The 27,847-nt window shown below is 41.4% G+C and overlaps 1 protein-coding gene across 5 annotated transcripts in view; it reads right to left on the bottom strand.

The window, feature by feature from the left end:
• CPA6 (carboxypeptidase A6) overlaps positions 1–25,387 on the bottom strand; it is a 44,573-nt gene extending 19,186 nt beyond the window's left edge. Inside the window, exons 1-7 of one of the 5 annotated variants that reach the window (XM_081918451.1) lie at positions 24,322–24,396; positions 18,517–18,557; positions 10,261–10,336; positions 6,171–6,295; positions 3,999–4,113; positions 3,503–3,604; positions 2,151–2,255 (exon numbers count right to left, since the gene is read on the bottom strand). In XM_081918451.1, the coding sequence (XP_081774577.1) occupies positions 2,151–2,255; positions 3,503–3,604; positions 3,999–4,113; positions 6,171–6,295; positions 10,261–10,336; positions 18,517–18,518 (525 nt within the window). In that variant the 5' untranslated portion in view covers positions 18,519–18,557; positions 24,322–24,396. Of the gene's footprint in view, positions 1–2,150; positions 2,256–3,502; positions 3,605–3,998; positions 4,114–6,170; positions 6,315–9,980; positions 10,232–10,260; positions 10,337–18,516; positions 18,558–24,321; positions 24,595–25,312 lie in introns of those variants that run through there. The other 4 variants (XM_081918449.1, XM_081918453.1, XM_081918450.1 and 1 more) reach the window with 4 other exon arrangements.
• Between the last annotated feature and the right edge of the window lie 2,460 nt (positions 25,388–27,847).

The raw sequence follows: 27,847 nt of genomic DNA, 5'->3' as shown, positions 1-27,847 counted from the left end.
CATCCCCAAACTAGGATAATGCCATTAAAAAGAAGCTCTGCTTCTTTGTTGCTAAAGTTCCACTATTCTGGAATGGCGTAAAAAACTCACCATTCCAGTGCCATTAATCTAGTTCCTGTCTTCATTTATTATTGGGGCAACATGGAACCAGATGACTTAGAAGCAACTCCCACTCCAGCCTGAGTCAGGCCTAGGTCAACATATAAAATAGTAAGTAGATAGAGATTTAAGAGCAACAGCTAACAATCTGCAGATAACTAGGTCTACTACTGCAGTCTACAGGGTCTGAGCACTACTATGAGCCATGGATGCTGAACTGATTCATTATGGCATACAGAAGTATATTTGCCTCGCAACAATTCATATTTGCAAGTAAAATACATGGAAGAGCATTAAAACTTAATGGATTCTGGGGTGTCTATGCCCCACTGATTAATAATTTCACAGCAGTCTGGTGATGGTTGTTTGAAAATTCCTTCATGCAGGAGCTTCTACTGAGAAGCCCATCTCCCCCTCACCCCCCAAAATCAGGTTTATAAAACTTCATTTATGTTCACGAATGTTTTTCATTCAGAATTAAATTCAGCTGCCATGTCCCATAATGATTGCATGTGAAACTGAAAACAATACCGTAAAAAGCCCATAGCATCACTTGTTACATAAGGGACCTGATTAGGTTTGTACTTTCTGCAGTAAGGTTAGAGATATTGGTATATTTGTGGTACTGGAAATTATGGAATATTGCACTCTCAGAGAGACTGACACAGCAACTTGGCTCATCCAAAGGAAATGCCGAGGAGGACAATTTTTATAAAATGCAATATAGCTTTAGTTTGTCTGCTGCCAGAAACAGCGTTCAAATGACATCTCCAGCACAGTGATAACATTAGACCCTAGATTTAGGCCACATTCCCACCATACATATAAAGCTCTATGGCAGCACTTTAGCAGCCATGGCTTCCCCCAGGAATTCTGGGAGCTGTAGTATGTTAAGGGTGCTGAGAGTTGTTAGGACTCGGAGAGCCCCTATTCCCCTCACAGAACAACAGTTCCCAGAACTCCCTGGGAAGAGAGATCGGCACTTGAACCACTGTGAAAATGTGATAGGTGATGGGAGTTGTAGTCCTATAACAGCCGGAGGGCCAAAGGTTAGCCACTCTTGCTGTACACTTTCCAGTTATGCTATATTTATTGTCCTCCTGTTTTCCTTGTATTGTTTTGTAGTAGATAAACACACAATGTCATCGCAAAGAGGAAACTGCCATAGTTATTTGCAAAAGCATGTATAGCGTGCCTCACTGTGGCAACAGCAGGTACTGCACCCTATCTTTTAAATGCAGGCTTAGCAAGCTACTTGTTGCTGAACATATTTCATATTTATTACAGTTTTATCTCCTCCCTTACTCCAAGGAAATGAGAAGGTGTGCATGGCTCCCTATCCCCCACCATTTTATCCTGTCAATAACCCCGTGAGATAAGGTTAAGATGCAAGGCAATGACTGAGCCATGGCCATTCGGTGAGTATTATACCTGAGTAGAAATTTGAACCATGGTCTTCCTAACCCTAGTTCAGCTCTCCAACCATCACATACATCTCAAAAGGACTGGAAGATTCACCACATATCAGTGCATAGAGCGCAACATGTAAGAGCTACATCACTGTGTGCAGGGGCGTAGCTAGCTGCTCTGACACCAGGAGCGGCAGGGGTGGGGCGAGCCACCCACGGGGGCACCGCAGCAATTTCGGGCAGCGTGGGACCCCAAGCCACCACTTCACTCCCAGGAGAGACACGTGGCTCAAGCGCACTGCAGGCCAGGCCCCGCGGTAAGTACCAACCCCCACTGTCCTAAGTCAAGAAATCAGCTAGTCACAATGGAAGTGGAGTTATTCACTGGGATGTACCAGGGCGCTTCATCTTTATCTATGCAGGAAATGGCTGGTAGCAGATTAAGCTGCATTATGGCTGCTAGCAATATTGTCAAAGGTTAAGGTTTGAGAGCACCCTAGCCTCAGCTTGCTTCTGACAGATACGGCTACCTTCACCCTAGTTAACCATTACAAAGGAGTTCCAGATACAAAGGCAGCAAACTGAATGCGCCGGACTTACAATTTCCTAATTCCAAAATACAACAGGGGAATCGATCCTTACTTCTTTCACAAACCACTGGCAAAATGCTGGTCCAATCCATTCTCTTGCATGGATTCCACAGTCTATCCAGACAGCTTTCTTGTAAAGACGTGATCTTTTGCCGAGCTGCAATAGTAAACGTGCATAAGTGAGGAGAAAACAAAAAACACAGGCCAGCGTCCAAACTGCTATAAGGGCTTGTGTCAATCCCTTGTGTGGAATTGTTTCCTTTTTTCCTTTTTCTTTAAACAGCTGAGCACCATAAACTGCTTTTGATAGTTCCAAAAGAACTTAACTTTGCAGTGCAGGAGGAAGCAGCAAGAGCAGAAACAAGCTTAAATCTCCTACTGGACTCACGGAAAAAGTTTCACACTTCTTTGGCTCCTGGCTCTCCTTTCTTACAAAATGAAATTTGATGGTATGTTTTCCCCTCCTTCTGAACACTTTCAAAAGAATGACATGTCAGGCTTCCTTCCAACTCTATGATTCTATGTTCCTAGGTGGAATTTCCTTGGCCATTCATGTTTATTGTTGTGAGCTTAGGGGGTTGGGTAGGCTGTATGCCTGATTCAATAGGCATTTGAGTTCCTGGATTCAACAGGGACTCAATTACACCTGCATATTTTCAATCCTGAACCTCTCAGGAGGAACCCTTTTTTGTACTTCGGTTGTATATATGCATGTGCAAATAAACCATATATCATAAAGACACTACAGTCTCCAAGGAAACCGAACCCCGGGTCAGCACGTGGAACCACTGTTGTGATTCAAGGACCCGTCCTCCCGCTTGATGATAAGAAATACACAAGGACACAATATATTAGATTAATGGCCTAGAAAAGGCCACAACTTTATTGATTACAGCATGTGAGGGGTATTGGCTTAGGCAGTGGATAAACAGCGGAGCTTGACTTCACCCCCTCAGGGAGGGGTGAGTCTAACAAGGGTTAACCACCAGTAGGGAGAGCCTGTTGATGCAAATACAATTGTAAGCTCTCTCCTGATGTCACCGGGGGTCGTGTCAAGGCCCCCAGCCACCAGCCGGGCATCGGAAGGGTTCCACGACCGCCGGATTCCTCTAACGGAATACCCATAAAGTGAAGGGGAAAGAGCTGCCGCAGCTGCATTTGAGCGGCTAAACCCCGCCCCCAAGCTTCCCTCCGATTGGAAGACTGATAGGGGAGCATGGCGCGGCAGCAATGATGGCAAGCTGGGGCCGGAATGCCCCCTGTGAAGCGCGGGAACGGCTCCAGATCACAACCCCTCCCTTCCGAGAGGAGGAGAGACTGAATTTTGCACCACTCAAAGATTGGGGTGGCCCTACAGCATTATATGCCAATAACTTCATAAACATTTTATCAGTTTTCTTTTACCTTTAGCACAAAAAGTGGTCTTCCTTCATATGACTTGCCAACACTGAACATGTGGACAAGATCTGAATGAGTTTTGTTCAGGTGATACATCCAACTTTGAATCTGAAAAAGCAAAAATAAAAAGAGACAAGATGCATCTTTTTAATTTGAATCATTTTCCTTATCATATATTAAGGTTCCCGTTTCCCAGGAACAGTCCCTGGATTTACACATCAGTCGCCATACAAAATCCGTTGAAGTTGAAAAGTGTCCCCGGATTCATTGAAAAAATAAAATAAAATCTGGTAACCTTATTATATATGAAAATTAAAAACCAGCACAATATTGCAAAGGCTAGGAATCCCTTAAAGTGCTTTCAATGCGTATTTGCATATTCAATGCGTAGTTTGCATATTTTTTAAAGGTTATTTAAAAGGTTCTAGAAATAACACATGTTTGCTAATTCCCCAGGACATGCACTTGCAAATACATGGGATACCATTTTAATGTTACCTACTTCCTCCAGTGAATGATATATTTCATAGCTGTATCCTGGTAATGATCTACGATTCCTGGATGACCCCAAACCACTTTGCTTTTCTACTGCTTTTTGCAGATCAGATATGAGGACGCTGTGTCAAAAGAAAGCAAAATGAATAAATGCAGACCAAGGAAGAAAGGGAATAGAAAAATGCAGGAAAATAACACTGCTACGGCAAGCTGAAGTAACATAGATTGAAACACGTTGAGGAACTATTTGTGTCACTTTCATAAGCCTGCCTAAATTGGTTGTGATAGCATTCTGGTATGCCATAATGTGCTGTCAAACAAGCTAGTTGTTTTGAAATATAACAGTACTTTGAAAAAAGCCGAGAAGTTTTTTTTTAAGGGAACGACAGAGCATGATGTAAACTAATTAGCCAGTATTGAAGTTTAAATGAAAAACTTAGTATCTTCCACATTTTTGCTAGATCCTGTTTTACATTCAGACTTCTAAGAAGGGTTACTGTGAAAATGAAAGAAAATTAATCTCTTTTTACAATCTGGAATACGTTAATCTTTGAACCTGAAAATTCAAGTGGATCTGGGCTCAGCCATTTGTTGCATTAGCTTCTCTGCTCAGCTTTGCCTAAACCTTGTCAGCTTTCCCATGGGCCGAGGACTTGTGCAAGAGGGATTTGCCCTCTCTCCTCTCACCATGGCCTCCTGCACTCCCAAATTGGCCGGGAGAATGAGGAGAGGGAAGGTTGTTCTGATTTGCTTGTGCACACAGGACATTTGTAGTTCCACAACACTGAATTCCACCCTTAATTTTTAAAAGCCTATTTAATTTATTTATTGGTGTTGCTGAGAGGTGGGTTTGGGTTTTGTTTTGTTTTGGTATATCGACTTTATTCTCCAGTTGGTTTTTTATTCTTTTTATAGTGATTTTATGCTGCGGTTGTAAGCTGCTCCATAGGTGAATTATAGAAGTATTGTGAATAAATAAATAACGCTTATAATCAAGCCCACAAAATTTGTTATGTATTTGCTATCTTGCTGTCCCAGGTTCCCTTTCGGAGGATGGGTGGGATAGAAATTTAATTAGATGATTAATTAAATCATTCCGTATATCCTCCCTTGAATATTTGATAGCTCAAAGGAAACTCTCAGAAGCACCTTGCTAGCTTCACTTCTTGTGTTGTTGTTTTTTAAAGATATGTTTTAGCCCCCAGAGCCATACAGAAAAGTTGGAACATGTAAAAGCAACATCTGTTAAAGCTAATAGCAACACAAAACCAAATGAACAAGCAATATCTTCCAGGAGTCTAAGTTCAAAGTTTGTGCGATGTCTCCACTAAGAATACTTTGCGTCAATTACGTGCACATGCGTGTGCTACTTCCATTAACTTTAGAATTAAGAGTCTTTTCCTCACATGGCAAAGAGAAGGCTCAAGTAGAAACATGTCAACAGTGTCACATTCTATGATCTAGTTAAATCAATCTGCCATTTAAAAAAAGAAAACACCACCACAGCATTATGGTATCTCGATACACACTCCCAATACACCTCCACTATAAAAATCCCGAATAAAGGTTATTTAGCTAATTTCTCCATCTTCCTAACACACAAATCCTGGTCTTAGAATTATCGGCTCCTATTGAGAGAGACAGAACTCTGACAAATGCCGCTGGGAGTTTAAAAACATGACAATGTGGAATGATAAGTGCAATTCCTACTGAAAGCAGAGGAATTAAGAATAATAATGAATCTGTGCTCCACACGGGCATTTTTGGTGACAGGAAATTGACTAGTGTATCCCTAGCATATAATTTAAAAGCATGTGTGCGCTTGCAACTGCTCAGCATACTTCTACTTACCGTAACATTCAAGTGCAAATTAAGCAGACTGTGGAACCAGTGGCAATAATTACCATTTATATAACAAATAAACCAGGCCTGGGAGCACTGAAGAGACACTGGTTTTCATTCTAAAGGGGACTCTTTAATTAAACTGTCTGCCCAAGAGAGTTCCTGCATGCTTCCATTCAAATAACAGTTTTGTAGGAGGTCTGTGTACTCTCCAGCCATTGGAATTAAAAAGGCACAATATTAAATGGAGCATATTTCTAAATAAAATAGATGTAACAGACCTAAACCATGGCAGAATGCATCAGGCGGCCTTGGAGGAACTGAAATCCATGCTTACGTATATTGGATGTTTGCTTGTTGTAGGTAAGGCAGAAGAATTTGCGAATTGTTCCTTGATACACGTATGTCTGTAACTGCACCCTTTGAGATGTAGGAGATGCTGCCAGGCTGCCACAGGTCTACCTGTAGTGCAGGAACCAACCTGTAATTCATATTTATTCAGTCTAGATTGAGAACATCCATGAATTTAATATATAAAAGGTCATCTTCTTCTTATGCACTCTAATAACATGTCAGAGATCATCCTCATCTGTAGGTACTTACTACAGCCTGAGAAAGGCAGATTTAATATTAAACATTGATCCTGAAATAGCCAAAAAAAACCTATGCTGAAATGAGTAATGTGTATAAGGCACAATTTCTTCAACTTAATTTTCAGCCCACGTGTTTTTCTGTACATTTAAGCAGATGTATAGTCTATAACTGTTTGATATACATCCTTGCAAAAATCATGTCAGAGGATATGTGCATGCTGCTTTAGTGATTTGGTGTCTGAAAATGAAAACCTTAAAAAAAACCCTAAAACAAGTACGCTCATCTGCCACACGGCTACCATAATTCCATCAGTGATTTAAATGTATTCTCTGCATCTGATTTCCTGCACAGTAATTCTTCAAAATACTGCATAGTCTCTTAATATTATATCAGATGATGTAGCCAGTAGATGTTCTTTTCAGAGTTTATTCTTCTAACAGGTCAACTGAAGGAAAGGAATCTGTCAATAAGTAAAAAGCATTTGGTGTTACAGCAACACATCCCTTGGAAAAGTGTCATGCAAAAGTTCTGGATGACAACTCATTGGGCAAAGATAGGGCAAAATGTTTGTTTGTTTGTTTGTTTGTTTGTTTGAAAGCAAGGGGTATTTAAGGCCTAAGTCCTAAAGTCTGAAACCCAGACAATGAAACTAATTGTACAATCCTAGAGTGCACTGCTCAGAAGTAAGACCAAAGTTCAGTGAGTCTTACTTCCAGGTAAGGTGGCCTGGCATCGCAGCCCAAGTTGAAAACATAAGAGAGGGAAAAGATTAGAGGGGCAAGGTTAGAGGGGCAAGATTAGAGTATCTTCTTCCCCAAGTAGGTTTTTAATAAGAGGCCCAATGAGAAAAGACACATGGAATAATGGCAGTGGAAATCTTCCAAGATTTTACTGGGCAAACCTCAGCACCACTAGCTATGTCAGGCTGAAACAATTTGCCATTTGCAATAGCCACCATGTGGTGAGGCTGAATTCCTACAACAAGTATGGGGAGATAGGAACATAGGAAGGTGTATTGTACACAGTCACACCATGTAGCTCACTATTGTCAACACTGACTGGCAATGGCTCTCCAGGGTTTCAGACAGGGCTCTCTCTCAGCCCTGCCTTGAAATGTTGGCAGGGGCAGCCCATCCCGTTTGCCACCTGAGGCAAAATGGGGAGGTGCCGGCCCCCAAAGTGGCAATTTCAGTCCGCTTCATGTTGAAGCCCAGTCCTAGATGTTGGGAAATGAATCGTTGACCTGTCCCTAAAGCACAGCATGAGTAAACTGAGAACTTATATTGCCCCACACTCCCCTCCCCCATTTTTCTCCTGGGGGAAAACATGTTTGCAGACATTTGAACGAGGCATCACACAGAATACATAAATTTGTCAAAGAATTGTAGCTTTACAAATTTGCCTAAGTACAGTGTGTTCACTCGGTGGAAAACACAAATATGCCAAGGGTAAACTGAGAATGAATCAATTAGAATAAACCTTTTGTGGGCTTACATTTCTTTAGGTATAAACAAGTTCCTTCTTGGATAGATTCTCAACTTTATTACACTGGTTTCAAATTTATTTGCTTTTTCCCTTCAGGAAGGAAGAATGTTGGTAATGTGATAGGTGACTTAAGATTTACAACATAAGCCAGAAGCACTCAGTATGTGCTTCTTAAAACATGTCTGCATTCTAAGGTCTCAAATTTACCTTGAAGGTAATCATAAAATTAAAGCAATTTGTATGTTATTGCTATCCTTTGGCTCTTTCACTCTTCAGTTTATCAACCTTTGTTGTGCTGATAGATTTGTAGAGGCAGAAATATGTGGCTGTTTTGCACGGTGTTTGGGGATGGTGGAAGCGATGTTATCCTGCCCTCTATCAGATAGCAACTGGCTGGATCATAGGATGGCTACGTGTCCCACTTTGAAGAGGACAATCCTTGGTTTGAAGGACTGGCAGGGCATAGTTCTCTATTGGAATGTTTGCAGGTCCTAGTTTAAAGATAGGTAAAGGTAAAGGGACCCCTGACCATTAGGTCCAGTCGTGACCGACTCTGGGGTTGCGGCGCTCATCTCGCTTTATTGGCTGAAAGAGCTGGCGTTTGTCCGCAGACAGCTTCCAGGACATGTGGCCAGCATGACGAACCAGAGCAGCGCATGGAAACAGCGTTTACCTTCCCACAGGAGCAGTACCTATTTATCTACTTGCACTTTGACGTGCTAGGTTGACAGGAGCTGGGACTGAACAACGGGAGCTCACCCCGTCGCGGGGATTCGAACTGCTGACCTTCTGATCGGCAAGTCTAGGCTCTGTGGTTTAACCCACAGCGCCACCCGCGTCCCAGTTTAAAGATAAAGAGCCATAATAAGGGAGAACAGGAGGGATCTTGGGTTTGTCCATCAATGATCAGCACCTGGTCCATAAACTGAGCAACCACACAGGTCACTTGATCACAGTCTTCCCCATGATGGTAAGATGATTCTGTATGTGTATATTATCTCCTCCTCTTTATGGTGAAACTTCTCCTCTATTTTGGCAATGTATAAGTGACCACCCTATTTGATATCCCTATTGAGGAGGTCATGCTTGAAGGCTACCTATCTACCTATCTACCTACCTACCTACCTACCTATTTTCTATCTGGTATCAGGTATGCCTGTATTTAAAAATACAGAAAACATTTAAAAATACAGATACTCAGAAATTCCTCATATGATAACATTGGTTCTTGACATTCTTGATCATCATCTCTTACTTTTGTTCTTTATTTCTTGCTGTGCTGATAAGACTCTATTTTTCCCTAAGTTACACACACCGAGACAATAGTCTCCTATTTATAAATGATGTACTGCTAGAAAAGCATTGCAAAGATGCTTTGGAGGAAATTGTTCATAATTGTACACAGCTACTGCTCATAAAAGTAAAAAATGTTTGCTGCTTTAAAAGGATTAGAATAATATTAGAGGCATGCTTAATACAGAACTATATAAATGGTGTCAAAGTATGGGAATGAGACAGGGTTCATATGGTATAAAAAGATGTTTTTCTGACGCCTCTCGCCCTGTCTTTTGCAAATGGCTTGTAACTAAGCACAGAACAAACTCTGTGGGGAAGGACCACCGCTTAGCCGTACAGTGCATGTTTTGCAAACAGGTGGTTCCAGAATCTATCCCTGGTATCTTCATTTAAAATAATCAGGCAAGCAATTTGGAAGTTCCTGCCACAATTCTGAGCTGAATGGACAAATAGTCTGATCTTGTATGAAGTAGCTTCTTATGCTATGGATTCCTGTCAATCAAGCTGCATTCCTGTATTTATTTATAATTTATATACCACTTGATTGTAAAAACAACAATCTCAAAGGAGTTTCCTTTGGGGATAATCAGTTAGTGGCAGTAGGTGGGGCCAGAGACAAAAGTGGGAAGGGTTTGCAGGATTGCTTTGTTCTGGTCTCGCCCTCACTTTCTTTGTCAGCCCATCTCTCTCATGTTTTTCTCCATTTCTCCACAACCACCACCACCACCCTTCAGTTCTTCTTGCTTCCCTAAGCATTTATTCATGTTCTTACATTTATATACTGCCTCTTTGAATGCAGTGTAATGTGCATATGGCTCCCAGAAAGCCTGTAAGCTGCTATGTAAGCTCTTAACAGACCCAGAAGGACTTAGCTTCAGCAACTTGGTGGCCTCAAGTACCTTCAGACCACAAGCCGGAATAGATAGATAGATAGAGATTGAGACAGAGATATGTGTGTCAATGATCCTTCAGAACATATTTAAAAATCTCTGATGAAACACTCTGCTCATTCTGTCCCTCAGTCCACAGCAATCCCAGGCCCCCAAACTCACCTCAAGTTGTTGAGAAAGGATCTTCAGTGTCTTTGCTGCTTTCTCATTCTCAGGAACAACCCGTAGCACTTTATCCCTGTTAAGGAATACTGAAATGAAACCCTAAGTATTCTTTTTTTCAAAGGAAACATAAGTAAGAGGCAGGGAGGATAACAATAAAAATGTAGATGCAGATTTAACTACAGCTTACATACCAATCACAAATCAGTATCACCTTTTTTATGTCAATGTCTTGAATAATTCATACCATCACCTAAAGAAACGTGAACTCTCCTGTTTGAGTTGTTAAAAAGAATGAAGAGCTGTGAATAGTTGCTTCTTGTTGTTCTTATTAATTCTGGAAACGGGGGGGGGGGGAGAGAGATCATCTCTTCCTATCCAATAATAAAGTATTAACAAAGAAACACCAAAACTTAAGGGCTATTGTATAAAGGAGATGTGTAAACAGATAAAAAACCTGATTCTGAAGCACTGTAGCTCAAAGGATATTGTCAGATAGGGAACAGAAATTGGAAGTGACTGGTGACCTACAAAAATATTAATTATATTAGGTATGTGCCTGCTCCAGATGGATTAATACAGAAATAGAAAACTGTGGCCTTCCTGATGATTTTCTGGACTGTAATTCCCATATCCTTTACCATTGGCTATACTAGCTAGAGTTGATGGAAGTTTGGAGTCCAACAATATCTATACGGTCAAATGTTCTCACTCTGTCTTAATATCTTTTGTGGTTAAATTAAAACGCTACATTTCCTCCCTTCTTGGCTATTCAAGATTCCTCTTAAGCTCTTATTTTAAAAGGTCTGATGTTTGAAATACTAGAGCTCATCAAACGCAAATTATTTGCACCCTTTGAAATCCTAGTGCCAAGACTTGAGATTATTTAATTCCTAATGCCAGATTCTCCACTGCCTCACATCTTGTGTCTGTGCATATTGAACATAAATTGACACCGTTTAGTCTACACAGTGACAAATACTTGCAGAAGTTGCAATGCACTTGAGAATTAGCCCGTGTTTCTGGAATGCTGAATGCTTTGCTAGCTCAGGCCTGTAGTTGACATAAGAAGCGAGTCAATTAAAGTGACCTCCTTGATCTCTGGGTGGGCAAAGCAGATAACGGTACTTAAAAAACAAACTAATTAATACAGGGTGTTTATAACAAATATGCCAGGGTCTTCACATTTCTCTTCAACTGTTGGCAGTTTACACAGAGACCTTAGTTTACAGACATGAAGGCTAGTGTTTACTTTTGTCCACTTAAACTGCCAACAACTGAAGAAGGGACTCTTTGAGTTTGCTATTTGTTCTATATAAATTACCGGCAGCCTCATCGCCAGCATTGCTTGGGAATTACCCAAAAAATCAATGTTGTTTTGAAATCAGAGTTTTAAATCACCATAGTTTTGAAAGGTTCAGTCTTGATTCAAAATGGTGTCCAAGTATATCTGAACATAGACAAAAACCTGTTCCTTGATCTCAAGAGCCATAATGCCAAATTTGGTTGTGATTTCTTAAAAGGTGTCCAAATGCATAGCAAACAGACAAACAACTTTCCAAAATATACAGTAGATGTGCATAGGTCAATATAAAGCTTCCCTTGCTTTTCTTCTGTTGATCATAGGTTTTTCTGGTTCTCAATATTTTCAAAGCACCTTCCTTTGTTACAAACTTTATTGGCATCCAATATCAGTGAAATTTGTGTGTGTGCTAATAAGTTATGTAAGCACTTTCTGGACCAACAAGCCTCATGTGGTTCTCTTCCAATTCTAGCTGCTTTTGAATAAAAATGGTGAGTGGCATGACAGCTGGTATGTTCACAGCCCATGTCCATTAAAAGACAAAACAAACAAACAAACTTGAGTTGGCCACAACAAGAGGGAGGTTGATGTTGAGCAGGGGCAGCCAAAATACTGCCCTTCAAATGCTTGGGGCTAAAAAAACCATTATTCTTGACCATTGGCTATGCCGGTTGGGCATGATCAGAGTTGCAGTCTAAAGCATCTGGAGGATGCCAGCATCTGGAGGATACGACTCTGGTGTAGAGGAACAGAAGTCAACCATTTTTCCTGATACAGTGGTAAATAGAGGGTTTTGCCAGGTAATGTGATGTGGCCAATGGAAAACCTCTAGGAACCATGTTTTCTAGGTACGGGGCAAGCAGGAGTGTGGATGAGCCCATAGTTGATAGAGGTTGGAGGAGAAAAGGGGAAGAATGTCTCAGTTAAGTGTGGTCGGATTTGAGGTTTTAATGGAACATTATCCTCTCTTCCACATACTGACAGCACTGCTTATAAGCAAGCATATGGATGTGCTTTAAAGAGTATGTAGATTATAGCTTTATAGTTAATAAATCACTTTAGAGGGTGATGAGAAGATTAAATTAGTGACTCTGAAAAGGAAAGCTATTCACTGTTTGCACCACCAGCAGGAATTGACTTAATTCAGCAGTCAGACATACAGCCCCAGGCCCAATCCCTATGATACTTATGCTTCAACCACCCACACATAACCTCATTACGGAGGGTTACATATAAGTGCCTCTGGCTAGCGTACAAATGTGTATATATTTTTTTCAAACTGAGGACCCTGTGGGGGAACTATATAGTGCTAGATATAATCTCACAGGTATTTGGAAAAATATGTTTAAATTGAGAGGAGGAGGGAAAAATAATACTGGATTTTTTAAACCACCTTTCCATATCAATAAATGAATGTGGTTATTAGCGCAGACAGGCAACATTTGCAAAATGTGCCTCCTACTTTCTTAGGCATTGCCTGAGCTTCAGATTCCCAGACTCTCACTGATGCCAGATAAAGTTAACAAGGCACATAACTGCCTACGAGCTTGAGGCTATATGCGCTTGAAGAATTTTATCCACACTTGCTTCCAAATTAATTCAAACCCAGCTATGCCCACCTAAGGCTCTTTTATGCAATTATGTGCATGCTCTTACTCGTATTACTGGAACGTTAACATACACAGCACCCTGAGGGTCAGCTATCTCATTGGTCGCAGGTGTATCTGTATGGAGCAAAATGTATGGACTGCACAGTTTTCCCACATGAAAATTTCCCAAGCAGTTTGACTCAAGTCATCCCCATTAAGAACCCACCTACTGGGAACAAGCAATGGATTCTTGATTCTTCCAGACTTCTCATACTTCGAGATTAGTACATATACTGTAACATTTTCTCATGCAGGTGTACCCTGAGGGCTGTTTTCCTCCTATGAGTCATGGCTTGGTGTTGGGAGTCATGAACTGATAAATATACATGAACAAACATAACTGGAGTTTTCTAATTGGTACAGTGTACATCATTGGGTTCGGATGACAGAACAACTGCAGAGGGGCTTCACTGAAAAAGGTACAAGTTATATTAAAATGCAGCTGATGTATCTGAGAATAAGCTGGCACCAAAGAGTCAACCTCTTGAGAAAAGTCAAGATTTATGCTCGGCTGTTGCAATATAATATCCCCTCCCCTTCAATTTGAAATGTATAAATCTGTTTTTCTGCTAATGAGCAGAGAACACATCTTGTTTTCCCTTTAGCTGCAATGCGCACCATGTCTTGTTGTGAGCTGCTGAGATAAAAGCACTTAAGTGTTTAATCTGAAGAAGAGAGAAAACTGAACATGACAGTTTCATACTGCTTCACACAAATTCTAATATACACATCATGTTTTACTGCAAGCTAGTTGATAGTGCATTAGCCTGTCAGAAGTGTGGAGGCAATAAGCCACCTACAGAACAGTTGCTAAATCCAGAGGTTAAACTTGGTATTCTTCAGATAGCTAGGCTTTTGAACCTCATTACAGCCCTTTCTCTTTTCACCATGGAGATGATATGTACTTAATAACAATATGTAATTTTAATTAGGCTCAAACATATGAAGGCTTATTAATGACTTTAGGATTAAGGCTAGAATATCAAGTGACCGAAATGAAATGGTTGACCTGGTTTCCGGATTTCATTATTTTTTTAACAAAGACTTTTTCTAGAATTGGAATTTAGGAATCAGGGATTGTACCACTGGGATAACTTCCACAGGAAACCTTATCTCAATGTGGGGAAAAGATGTGAGTAAATACTGTATTCATTTTGCCAAAAGTGTAGTTCTATTGGATCTACTATATTTTAAATTATTTACATAATTCATTCATCCAACATGAGATTTTCAAAAGACTTTTTAATGATTTGCTGTACTCATTTTTAACTCTTATAAGATATGTTTACTAACGTGAAATTTACATTATATACTGTATGTATGTACAATTTCAATCCTGCAAATTCCAGGCAGCAGCTGAGTTGCTGTTTACCTGAATTCTCCTTAAGATTGTTCCTTCTTGTCAATTACTGAAAGTGCAGCTTCTGATGCAACTGTTATTTATACAAGTTTTACTAGAAATGAAAGTTAACATACAAGATTTTTCCAAAGTTAATAACTGATCCCATTGATTTCAATGGGATTTGAGACTGCTTAACTTTGGCTGGATTTTCTCTATAATAATTTATATCATTGGTTTAGGCAAGAGACCCTAAATAATGGCATAATGGTAATGTTATTGCTTCCCACAGATTATTAATTTAGTTTTGAGAAATGTATGAGAAATCAAATTTGTCTGTTCATGTCCTAAGTACTTTGATTTAAAAAAATTGTTTGTTTGCTTGCTTAATAAATAAAATTTATACACTGCTTGATTGTAAAAAATAAATAGAGTTACAAAAAAGATAGCTAGGAGGATGGGCTCCTGTGGGTGCCGGCGAAGACCTCTTCAACTACCTGTGCATGCACTAAAAGCTACTGTAGGTTTGGGGAACCAGTGACTCTCCAGCTGTTGCTGGACTATAGCTCCCATCATCCCTGACCATTGGCCATGCAGGCTGGGGTTCATGGGAGTTGGAGTTCAACACATCTGGATGGCGTCAGATTCTTGAACTACAGGGAAAGAATTCATGAGTGATGTTGACGACAGTTGGTCTGTTTAATGTAACATTGTAAGAGTTTTCCCCTTTTAAAACAAGAAAAAAGGCAAGTGATCTCTGCTTAAAATTAACACGCTGATTATTCCAGTATGGCTTGTCTCTGATATTCCTTTGTTGTAGGGCAACATCTGGTACCTAACTGCCAGTTGAAAGGTAAGTACCGCACTTGCAATTTGATTGTGCAGCAAAAGCTGCCAGCTTTCAGTCCTTTACTGCACACAATAAAATCTTTTTGGAATAGTTAATTTTACGCTATCTCTTTTCTTTGAGGCATTGTGCAGTCCTCGTTCCATTCCAATACCATTTCAGCTGTGCTTCTGCTATTCCTACAGTTGTTAAAATGGAAAAGAAACTTGCCTCTCTCACTTTGTAATATGCCACATACACATTTCATGAAGATCAGCTTACTTTCGGTTAACTTTTATAAGACAAAGGTGAAAAACTGGACAGATGCACCACTGCTAGGCTATGTCTGTATCTAAAAACAAGCGTTTCTCATTCAAACGTGTAGGCCATTAGATCTTTTCAGTGAGTGATCAATTTAAAATAGGCTGTCCCTCTGTATTTTTACTAGGAACTAAGTTCCACAGTGGCAGACAGCAAGGTATTAATTAGGCAGCAAACTGAGGTAATGTTGCTTCCCCCACATTTGACACCTACACATTAGGTGCAGATGTTTGCCTATGTGCTTAGAGAACACCATGTGCTTTCCTGGAGGCTGGAACCCTGTGCAATGAAGAGTTCCACTGCACAGTGCCTAGAGATCTATGAGCATAGGCTTTCCTTCTGCAGAAATCCTTGCCTAGGTGAGTGTGGAGCCATGCGAAGCCTTGTGCTCTTGGAACCAGTAGCGCAGCCTCACTGTCCCCCTCATCACAGGGAACCCCGCTTCACACATATAAAGCTTGAAGGGGGCTAGTGAGATACTCCCAAGTTTCAGTGAACATAGTAGGGCTTTCTAACAAATAACCAGGTTAAGAACATAAGAACGCTGCTGGATCAGACCAAAGGCCCACCTAGACCAGCATTCCATTCTCATAGTGGCCAACCAGATGCCTATGGGAAGTCTCCAAGCAGGGCATGAGCACAAGAACACAACTCTTCCCAGTTGTGTGCCCCATCAACCAGGATTCAGAGCCACCTCCAATATTGAGGTAGTACACATGGTCTTATCATCCATGAGTTTGTCTAATCTACTCTGAAAGTTCTACATTTTGAAGGCCACCACAACATTTGTAGTACTGCAGACCCTCCAAGTGTCCCTGTTTTCCAGGGACATCCCTGATTTACAGAAGCTGTCCTGGTTTCTGATTTGATCCCAGAATCTCCCGCTTTTCCTCAGCATGTCCCTATTTTTATTGGAGAAATGTTGGAGGATACGGGGTTATCCAACTCCCAAGCCTGTCTGAAGGCAATCCAGTACAGTATAGGGAAGTTTTTGTAAATATTTAATGTTTTATTATGTTTTTATATATGTTGGAAACTGGCCAGAGTGCCCAGTAAGATGTGTGGGGTAAAATTATCATCATGGAATGGAATGCCCCTATTTTCATTGCATAAAAGTTGGAGGGCATGGTACTAAGTTCTACAGTTTAACAATGTGGTGTATTTTAGATTTATAACCACCACCCGCCGGCACTGTGTTAAATGCTTAGGGTGTTACTCTTAAAGGATTCACTCTGGGAGCCAGTGATAACATATTTCCCAATGCATTTTTTACTTTTAAGTACTGTAGTTCTAGGGATCACTCATCTGATAAGAGCAGTGGCATAGGGGAGGAAAATTATCCCCCCCATAAACTTTGGGTCAGGGGCCTGCTTCCCTTACCTTTCGTAATACTGCTTAGCTACTCTTTCTAAAACTAAAGGGGTGTTTAGTTTTATTAACATTGGTAGGAATACAGTTAGAGGTTGTGTATATTATTAAAGCCCTCTACTTTTCCCTCCACAATTCAAAACCAGCTTCGGAGGTGGTCTCTAGATCAGGAAAATGGCACGAGGAAAGGGTTAACTCTCCCGGCCCCCAATGTCATTGCTCCACTCAAATCCAGAACACCCTGCAACTGCTTTAAAGGATAAAGACATAAATGTTGAGAGATCCCATCATGTATTGTGCCATTTTACAGGTAAAATGTTTTAGATGGTTGTTATTGTTGTAAGTCTTAACTGGAGGAAAGCTAGTAAAACCTGCAATCACCTGGGAATTACTGTATTACCCAATTTATAGCTGAAAATGATCGCAAAAACAATTTATAGGTTCAGAGTTGAATGAACAAGACCCCAAGGAATACTTCTGGTTCCTGCAGTAAGCCTGGTAGGGTACTATGGGGATGTCTGAGAAACAAGCAAGTTAAAAATTAGATCTCCAATAGCTAACCTTAGCTGTTGATAAAAATGAATAGTTGCTAAAGGAGAGCGTCTGATGAACAGTACTAAAGCCATTTTGGACAATACACTAAACCATAGTTTAGCATGACAAGAATGAACTGCAGCAAGCACTGGGCTTTCCTACTCCTCTTTCTTTAGTGCAGCTACAAAGGGTTTGGGAAACTGTGGCTTTTGTTTTTGCTTAAACATAAAAGGCCATGTCATGTTAATCTTAAGTATGGTTAGGAAACAGGCCAATTTCAAACAACAGTTTGTGAAGTTGGCTTATTTGCACTAACCATGAAAGACACACAAAACTGTGGTTCATTTAAAATGGAAGCTGAAACTTCCAATCTCGTGACCGTGCAGGAGAAGGAGAGGGCAGGTGGCAATGTGCAGACCCAGAGGAAAGAAGGCTTTATACACTTAGTGGTTAAGAGCGGTAGTCTCGTAATCTGGGGAACCGGGTTTGCATCTCCGCTCCTCCACATGCAGCTGCTGGGTGACCTTGGGCCAGTCACACTTCTTTGAAGTCTCTCAGCCCCACTCACCTCACAGAGTGTTTGTTGTGGGGGAGGAAGGGAAAAGGAGATTGTTAGCCGCTTTGAGACTCCTTAGGGTAGTGATAAAGTGGGATATCAAATCCAAACTCTTCTTCTTCTTCTTCTGGACCCAGTACTGAAAGGGTGAAACTTGAGCTAATACTTGATGCATCTGAGGAAATGGGCTGTAGCACATGAAAGCAGTGTGCCAATTAAAAATAGTCAGAATTCACCCACAACTTCAAGTGCCCACACTTCTATTTTTACAACATATCTGACACTCATTTTAAAGTACTGACTTCCAAGGTAAAACTCTTACAGTTTAGGGTTAAAATGAAAACCTATTTTTCAACCTACATGGCAATCGGTTCCTTTGAGGTATGGATTTCAGGAAGGATCTGCTCTGACATCATGATGGATTGCAACAGTAGGATTACAGATGTTGGGGAGAGAGAGAGAGAGAGAGAGAGAGAGAGAGAGAGAGAGAGAGAGAGAGAGAAGGAACACTCTACAATCAACTTTTTTCCAAGTGTATGCAACAAAGCAGATAAGGACAAGTCGAGCACTGTACCTGCTTGGATGAATGAGATAATAAGAACTTACATTTTGTAAACAACAACAATTTTATTTTTCATACCCCACCCATCTGGCTGGTTTTCCCCAGCCACTCTGGGCGGCTTCCAACAAAATATTAAAATACAATAGTGCGTCAAACATTAAAAGCTTCCCTAAACAGGGAAGATAGGAAACAGTGCTCATTCCATCAACAATGATGGAGTCCAACAAAGTCCAACTCCATCTGCTGCTCTTGAATTGTCTCCGTTCCAGGTGGTTTTATAAGAATTACTATCTGACTTGTGCTTGAGTTTGCTTTTTTCCTCCGGCCTCCCTCCTTTTTCTTTTGAGCCTTATCTTTTCAATAGTAATACTGCAAAAAGAAACTGTTTTAACTGAGTATATGTAAGCCTTCTGAGGAGGCTTTTTGGCTGAAGAATGGGATGCAACGACTCTGCACAAACAAACAGAGAGGAAGGGCCGTGGGGATGGGGAGGTCAGTGTGGTGCAAATGCACTATCAGGACGACTGGACTGGTTCTGCCTATGTGTTTCCACCACACTGATCTCACCACTACCTTTCCCTCCAAGTAAGCAGCAGCAAAGCAGCTGTCAGGAGGTTCGGTGAGCACTGCTGCCCACTACTGATTAAATTTATATATTGTGAGCTCTGGCTCTCTCTGCTATTTTTGTTTTTTTGATTCCGCTTTTAGACTTGGCTGTTTTGGGTTATTTTTTGTACTTGTTTACACTTTGTTGGCCATCAGTTCCTTTTTGGATGGAAACAGTAGTGCATACATTGTTTTATAAATAATTGCATCAAATTTTTATTTTGAAAAATTCATCTTATTTACAGTCATCTTCAGAATTCAATTTATTCTTCTTATATAAACAGAATGGAAGTCCCACCCCCCCGCACAAGTTCTGTACATAGTCCAAGGCTGAAATCCTATGTACACTTACTTAAGAGTAAGTCTCACTGAAATTAGTGGAACTTTTCTGAGCTAACTGTATAAGGAATGTGTTGTAAGGCAATCATATGACTCTTGTTGAGATCTTTGATTGAGCAAGAATTTACTGACAAACAAATCTTCTTCTGGAAAATGGTGACTCTTCCAATAACCACTGTATAATAACAAAGCTTTTACAAGGGTATACTGCCTGCCCAGTTTTAACTAGTATCTAAAACCTTTAATGTTTAAAGTAAAAACTATCACTTAAAATTAAAAGATAAAAGGATCTCTCTTTAGTGCCTGCTTGAGAACACTTTTATGAATAATTCCTAAATAGTATGAAGCTTGGCAAGAATCTATTTTTATCCTGCATTATAGTATTCACAAACTTTATAAAAAGAAGCTCATGTCAATCATCGGATTCTACTTTGCTTAATACAATAAATTGCACATTGTAATTTATAAGCTACATAACCAACTTAGTCCAGTGCAATCCCACTGAAGTTAGGTTAAGACTGTGTATTCATTTTATTGTTAAGTAGTTTTGGTGGTTCCGCCTCGGCAATTTCCAGAGTACAGTGGTACCTCGGGTTAAGTACTTAATTCGTTCCGGAGGTCCGTACTTAACCTGAAACTGTTCTTAACCTGAAGCACCACTTTAGCTAATGGGGCCTCCTGCTGCTGCCGCGCTGCCGGAGCACAATTTCTGTTCTCATCCTGAAGCAAAGTTCTTAACCTGAAGCACTATTTCTGGGTTAGCGCAGTCTGTAGCCTGAAGCATATGTAACCCGAGGTACCACTGGAGTTTAACAATTAATCCCTCTTCCCAGGGAACTCTGGGAATTGTAGCTCTGTGAGGGGAATAAGGTTCTCCTCACAACCTGCCGTTCCCAGAATTACTTGGGGGAAGCCATGCCTGTTTAAGGTAGCATAATACTGCTTTAAATGTATAGCACAGATGAAGCAAGAAATTGCATGGCCATCTGTCAGGGATGCAATAATCCTGCACTGAGCGGGGGTGGGGTGGGATTAAATTACCTCAAAGGCCCTTCCAACTCCCAAATTTTATACTTCTCTGAGGACAGAGGTTTGCATTTACCACAACAGAAGAGTAACAGCAACATGGATTCATTGTTCAAGAGCCCTGAAGCACTTTTACAGTATGACTGAGAAAAACAGAGAGAGAAATAACTATGGTAGTTACAAAAAGGGATTTGATGTGGTGGGAAACTTTAAACCTGAAGGCTTCATCGAAGCCTAAAGGCAACTTAAATAATGTGGACATGCTTTTATTGTTCACAAAGGGTACTAATTTCATTGTACTGGCAACAACTGCTCTCTACAATTTTTTTAATCCCCTCAATAGCTGAAGTTCTAGCTTGCCTATCATTCCTCCAGTGAACTTTGTTCCTGTGCTACTAATCACAAGCCCAAGCAATCTTCTTGCAGCATTCATTCAGTTTTTGGCCTCTCTTGACATCGTCAGGAAGGGTCAAAATTGTGGGGGGTTGTTTTTCACCAGGAAGATACCTGCAAGTAGGCACTGGAATCAGACCAGAAAGCAGCTGTCATGTGTTAAGTGCTCTGTCACTGCTAGTGACCTAGGGGTGAAATCCTTTATATCGTATTACCCGTTCCATGTACTTTCTTTTCCTAAAGCGTATGGAATGTTTTTTAAATTTCAGTGAATGGTTGTGTTTTAACTGTGGAATCCGCATGCCTAGCCTTAGTACATTAATAAAAATGAAAAGGGCAAGGCCATTCTGACTTCCTTCTGCTTATCTTGAACCACCTAAAAAAGCACCACTTTGAATGAATACTACACAGATTGTACACTGAAAAAGGTATCATTTTACTAGCATTGCTCTATAAGGTAAGCAATTTCTGAAGCCACAGCCAGTTATTTTGAGAACATGCACTATCTGGTTGTCCACACTAAAGAGAATTAAAGTGGGGAAGGAGTACTGTACTTTTCCGTGTATAAGACTAGGTTTCCCCCCTAAAAATAGTGTCACAAATTAGGGGGGCGACTTATGCACGGATATATCTCCCCCATTTTCTTAAATCTGAGTCCCCCAAAATAGGGGGTGTCTTATACATGGAGGCGTCTTATAGGCGGAAAAATACAGTAGGTAAATTCTTGGCATTTAACAGAAGAGCCTACTGCAATAATGATAGTCAATGCTCAACTTTGTTTAAAGCATCTTTCCAATATGAGACATTTCCCTTGTATTCCAGGGTCACTTGTGAAATTTTTTTCCCCCTTGTCTATTTTGCAAAAAGCAGGTTGCAAACTACCGGTATGTGATACAGGAGGCATAATTGTTAATGCCAACTGTGTATTTTTTTAAAGGCACTTAAACACAAAAATATAATACTGAACCACTCAAGGAAGCATATTTGTAGTTCAGTTGGCTGGGCTTTGGCTGGGGACATGGGAAGGTGTTCTATATTGTGTCTGATTATCTCTGTATTATCTACCCTGGCGGGTAGCAGCTTTCCAAGGCCTCCGATGAAATCTTTCCCCCATTTCCTAGTCTTTCTTCTACATAATATACATGAGCCATGGTATCTGCGCTAGTTCCCAGCTATGGAAGTGCTAAGACTACAGCTATTGAGGAAAGGATTTTACATTTGTACTAAAACTAGTTGTAGTTAGGAGCTTCCACTATAGCAAAGTTGGGGAACCTTTGGCTTGGCGGATGTGGCTGGACTAAAACTCCTTCCATCCCTAATCATTAGTGATAGCGGAATCCAAAAAAATACCTAAAAGGCCACAGGGTCCCCATCCCTGCTAAGCTGGAGCTAGCGCTGATAAAAGGTATCAGAAAAATTCAAAAGCGGAAGTTGGATTTGCACAGCAGCTGTTCTGGGCTTCAAGGAATTATTTGACTACATTAGTCAAACGACAATCTCCACAACTGGAATGGAGAGAACTCTGTTGCTCTGGCCTGGCGGTGGACTTAAAGTCCTGCTCCGTCCTGCTCTAAGTATTATCTGCCCTTCCATCTTGGGGAGGTGGGTAGGGGGTGGAACATATTGTATTTTCACCTGCATCTTCCTCTTGCCAGTACTGTATCATGCCAGCCTAGTTCTTGTGTCATTCCACACCTATTTGGTTACTTGCTTATGGGCCTTAAAACATTTTATTTTATTTGTTTGTGCTCAGAATGTATACCCTGCATTCTCACCAAGGTTTCAAGACGGCTAGCAACAAAAACATGTACAAGAAAAAAGAGAACAAAATTTAATTGTAGTCTGTCATGTTATGCCTGTGAGTCACACAGAGAGCAATGCTGTGGAGGGGCTTATGGATGTTAATAACAACAATCTGGATCAATCCATTTAGGTTTAATCAGTGGCCACCTCTATTAGCATAGGTTGTCCATCATTAATATCAATGGGTTTTCCATCTGAGTAAATGTTAAGGCTGCAACCCTGTGGACAAGTTTGTGGGAATTGTGAGGATTGAGCTAAAAGACAAAAAATAATTCACTTCAAAAGGAATCTTCATTTCTGTTCTGGCTACTTTTCTGTGTGCTTCAAGTCTTAGGATTCAGTCTTATATACTATACACATTTAACTGGGAGTAAGTTCTGTTTAGCTCAACAAGACTTACTTGTCTGACACAGGTCAGCTTGCACTGCCAATTCCGAGAGCTGTGGTTTGCCACAATGCATTGCAATTTGTAAATTCAAATTATTGTATGCAGTGCCATTTTTCTAGAAAAAGAAGTGCCAGAACTCACCATGGTTATCTCCCTTGTTCTCTTATAATGGCACCAGCACCCACCTGAGAGGTGCAGGAACTGAGTTCCAGCAAGTTCCAGCTGGGGGGGGGAGCCCTGCACAACACCATCAAATGTGAAAAGGATCTAGGAGTCTTAGCAGACCACAAGCTTAACAAGAGTCAACAGTATAATGCAGCAGCAAAAAAAAGCTGATGCAATTTAGGCTGCAACAACTGGAGTCTAACAACCAAATCAAAGGGAAGTCATAATCTTGCTCTATTCTGCCTTGGTCAGACTCCACTTTGAGTTCTGTGTCCAGTTCTGGGCACCACAGTTCAAGAAGGATATTGACAAGCTGGAAGGTCTGCAGAGAAGGGTGACTATGATGCTAAAAGGATCTGGAAACCAAGCCTTATCAGCAAAGTAGAATGCCTATTAGCATTCATACTTTCAGGTGTATATTCCTGAAGACTCAAGGGCTTTCTGCAAGGAACCTCCGTACATTGCAGAACTCAGTTCAGTCCCCAGGCAGCATGGCCAGCGGCCAAGGAGGATGAGACTTTTAGACATCCCTAGAACGGCACTGGCCATCCTGAAAATCCAACAACATCTCGAAAGCCACGGTTCCCTCACCCCTGCCTGAAGTAATTAAATAAGTGAGATATGAACAATCAAGGTTCTCCGACGCTAAATCCAAGAGCACAATTATAACGATTCACAATTCCCCAGCAGTGGCTGCCATCAGCCCGTGCAAAGTGCAAGATGGGAGCAAGAGAGGCGCTACTTCCGCGCCCTGGTGCGCCTCCAGACGTTGCTCCCATGAGCCCCAGCCAGCACGCCCAATGGTCAGGGATGAGGGGAGCTGGAGCGCAGCAGCCTCTGGAGAGGCAACTAGGTTGGAGAGGGCTGCGCTCGGCGCACTTACCCGGCGTAGCGGTTGCCGTAGGGGGAGCTTCGTCCTGCCACAGCCTGCAGGAGCAGCGGCAGCAGCAGCAGCAGCGGCCGGAGCGGGAGAAAAGGCGCCTGAAGTTTCATGGTCGCGTCGCGGTCGGAGCCAGGATGGAGCTGCCCTGCGCGCCCCTCCGCCTCTGCCGGGCGTACAAAGGAGCCGGCCCGCCGGAGCCAGGAGGCGGGAGGGAGGAGCAGCAGCGTGGAGAAGCCTCCACCCCCGGCGCGCTTTTCTTTTCTGGGAGGGGCGCGGGGAGCGGGAGGGGGGGGCGCCTGGCTGTTTTGAGGCTGGAGCAACAGGCAAGTTCACTGGGAAGAAAGTTGAGCGCGCTTCTCCAGCGGGGGGGGGGGGGCCGCTGGACGGAGACCAATCGAGGAGGCGCGCAATTTTTTAAGCGGAGTCCAAAGAGCGCAATTGAGGATACATATATACAACCTGAGTCCACATTGGAGGGGCTTCACAGCATTAACACCCTGAGAAGGACTTATTTCTCTCATAGTCTAAGCCTTGGATTCAAGCAGAAATTAAGCTAGGCAACAGGAAGATACAATGAGAGGCAAAGGAGGTGCTGTGGGATTGGTGGACGTCAATGTTTGTTTTCCTTTTAAGTGTTTATATTATTAATTTGTAAGATTTGGATTTTTATATGCTTGTTTTTGTGTATTGTTATTTTTTGTGTTTTTTGTTGTGTGGAAAATACTAATAAAATTTACTATTTAATAAATTATAATAATAATAAAAAGAAATTAAGCTTGGCTTTCCCTCTAGTCCATCTTACTTCTGCCTGCTGGTAGCTACCCCTCTCTCTCCTTCTCTCTCTCTCTCTCACACACACATACACACCCCTCAGCTAGTGCTTTTGTCTTCCTGACTATCAACAAGTTGAGGGAGAGGGACCTACCCATTTGACGTCTGGCACGGAGCCACTTCCTTTGTTACCCTAATGACCCTTCCTTAGGGCCATTACCAAGAAGCTGGCCTGGCCACTCCAACAACTGAATCCTTGCTGGATCCAGGAATTAGAACGGACTCAGACATACAGCCTAATCCTGCCCCCCGAACTCTCAGCAATATTTACTATTGATGGAGGATTGGCTTGTACCTTGTTTTGTCAGCTAACACACCCTCTTCCCCATCACTACACATGTAAAAGAGTAGTGCTGAAACAAAGATCAGCCATCTATATACTGAAAGCGTAACAAAGATAGAATGGAAAGATATTTGACATGCACATACAAAATAAAAACATTCCCATGGGTGGCTTCTCTAAACAACTGTGATTCTTCAAGGGCTTTAATTTCAGCTGAGCTCTTGGTTTCACTCCTTGGGGGGCCACTGCAGAACATGCAGTTGAACTTTGCACTGATGATAAATAATGATGACGATGACGGTCGTGCAGGGATGTATTTAGATTGCAAGCTCCCTGGGTCTTCTTGTGCTCTGCAAAGCACTGTGCACATGGACGTATGTATGCAAATAATAATAATTTCTGAGGGAACTGTGCAAAATGTACTCTAATGCACCTGGCAGCAGTGCCAGTGGGCAGCAGCTCTCTGAGCAAAGGTGAGTAGGTGAGACTCATTATTTTAATTTCCCACAATGCATTGCTTTGTGAAATGTGCTTGGTGAACTCATAACCATGGGCGTAGCCAGGATTTTTGTTGGGGGGCAGGCCTTTTGTTACGGGGAGGCAGAACCTCCATTATGTTATGTATTTTTATTGATTTAGGGGGGCAGCTATCCCTCCCTGCCCCCCCTGGCTACGCCCATGCTCATAATGCTGAGAAGGTAGGATATTAAGTGGTGCCCAGGGCAAACATCACTGGTGGGTGCTGTCAGCTTCTCAAGGAGGCCAGTTCCTGACTCTAGCTCACAAGTCAACAATTGGTCAGTACAGCTATTCCTTTTTGGGATGCTGAAAAACAGTCACATGCCTCAGGCCATCTAGGGAATTCATGGCACATGTGTGATTCGGACCAGCGTTTTCTTTGATCACAGCTCAGTCTATTCCCTATGCTGTTGCTGCTTTCTCTTTGTGAGTTGAAGCTATAAAACTAAATTGTGGGGTTTAAAATTTTGTTCCCTGGTTGTATTTGAATATGTGAATGCATCTTCAGCATTTTCTAATTTGTTCTGCAAAAGAAAAGCCTGCAACTTTGTAGAAGACACTGGTCTTCTGCAGAGAGCTTCAAACACACACAACATATCTTTATGTATTTTAAAATTAATACCACTTATAATAAAAAAACTCTCTAAGGCAGTTTATAGTAAAAATAGAATAGTAAAAATGGAAACAACATTCAGTAAAATTGCCTTAAAATTGGATCACGACAAGATAAAAGCACAAATGTATATCACAAAACTGAGCATTCTGTCTCCCCCAAATTCCCCCAAATTCTCCCCCAAATTCTCCAAATTTAAGCAACTTTTAAAAACCTTGACTTCTGATGATGCAGCAGAGAGTGAAAAAAAACTGGCTACATGTGTGTGTAAATGTTTCCCCATATCTCTGGATCTAAGCCAAAAGCACATTTCTTTGTGTACCATTTGTGACTGTAGTAAGAGCTCTTTACATCCCCTGCTCTAACACAGTGAGAAACATGAAGCAGGATTATAAAGTATTTTTATATGTCTAACTTAGGGAATGGTATAGCAGCACAGAGCTATACCAAATTATTAATGGTGTGATCCTATTTATGGCTTACTGAGAAGCAATATACATTGAGTTCAATGGTGCTTACTTCCAGGAAAGTGTGTTTAGGATTGCAGCCTAAATCATTCTTGGCCCCAGGTTGACACCAGGATAATAATAATAATAATAAGGCAAGTGTATGAGCCTATCATTCTGTGTTTTAAATGTGCTGCATAGTACAACATGCCACCAGCCTGCATCTTAGATCACAGGAGATGGTTGCCTATTTATCCCTGCGAAACAAATGCATGGATATGGATCTTTAGAAATGTATCCCAAGGTGTTTTTTTAAAATTATTATTTCTTTGTTACTCAAAGACTAGTTAAAAACAGAGATTCACGCCAATCACAGGAAAACGAAAGCTTTGCCATCAGTCTGACCTATTGCTTTCTCCTGACATTTGACAGTTTAATTGGCAGTGCCTCATGTGGTGGGTGCCTGTGTGCCGGCAGGGTTAATCCCATATAGCACATGCTCGTGCTTTGCAAAGCCCTTGCAGAGAAACAACAATAATAAATAGCTGGTGGCATCTGGTCAACAAAAGGGGGTGTTTTCCAGCAACAAAAGGATTTGGCATCTTGGCATTTCACAGTTTGCAAACAACATAATCCACATGGCAAAGGCACCGGTAAGCCACCAAATGCTGTTCTAATTCTGAGGCTGGTTCTCAAAAAGTCTTCTAAAAGTGTTCCTGAAGTCAGATGAATGACTTGCGTCTGGCTTGTGTGCTGCAGCCAGCAGAGATCAAGCGACATGCTTGCCTTTATTTTTGTGTGATGCAAAGAGTTCATTTCCCATTCTAGTACTTC

This window comes from Podarcis melisellensis (genome assembly GCF_964234715.1).
Source record: "Podarcis melisellensis genome assembly, chromosome: 7".
NCBI lineage: Eukaryota > Metazoa > Chordata > Lepidosauria > Squamata > Lacertidae > Podarcis > Podarcis melisellensis.
Note: the sequence above shows the minus strand (reverse complement) of the source record. Positions and strands in the feature narration are given on the sequence as shown.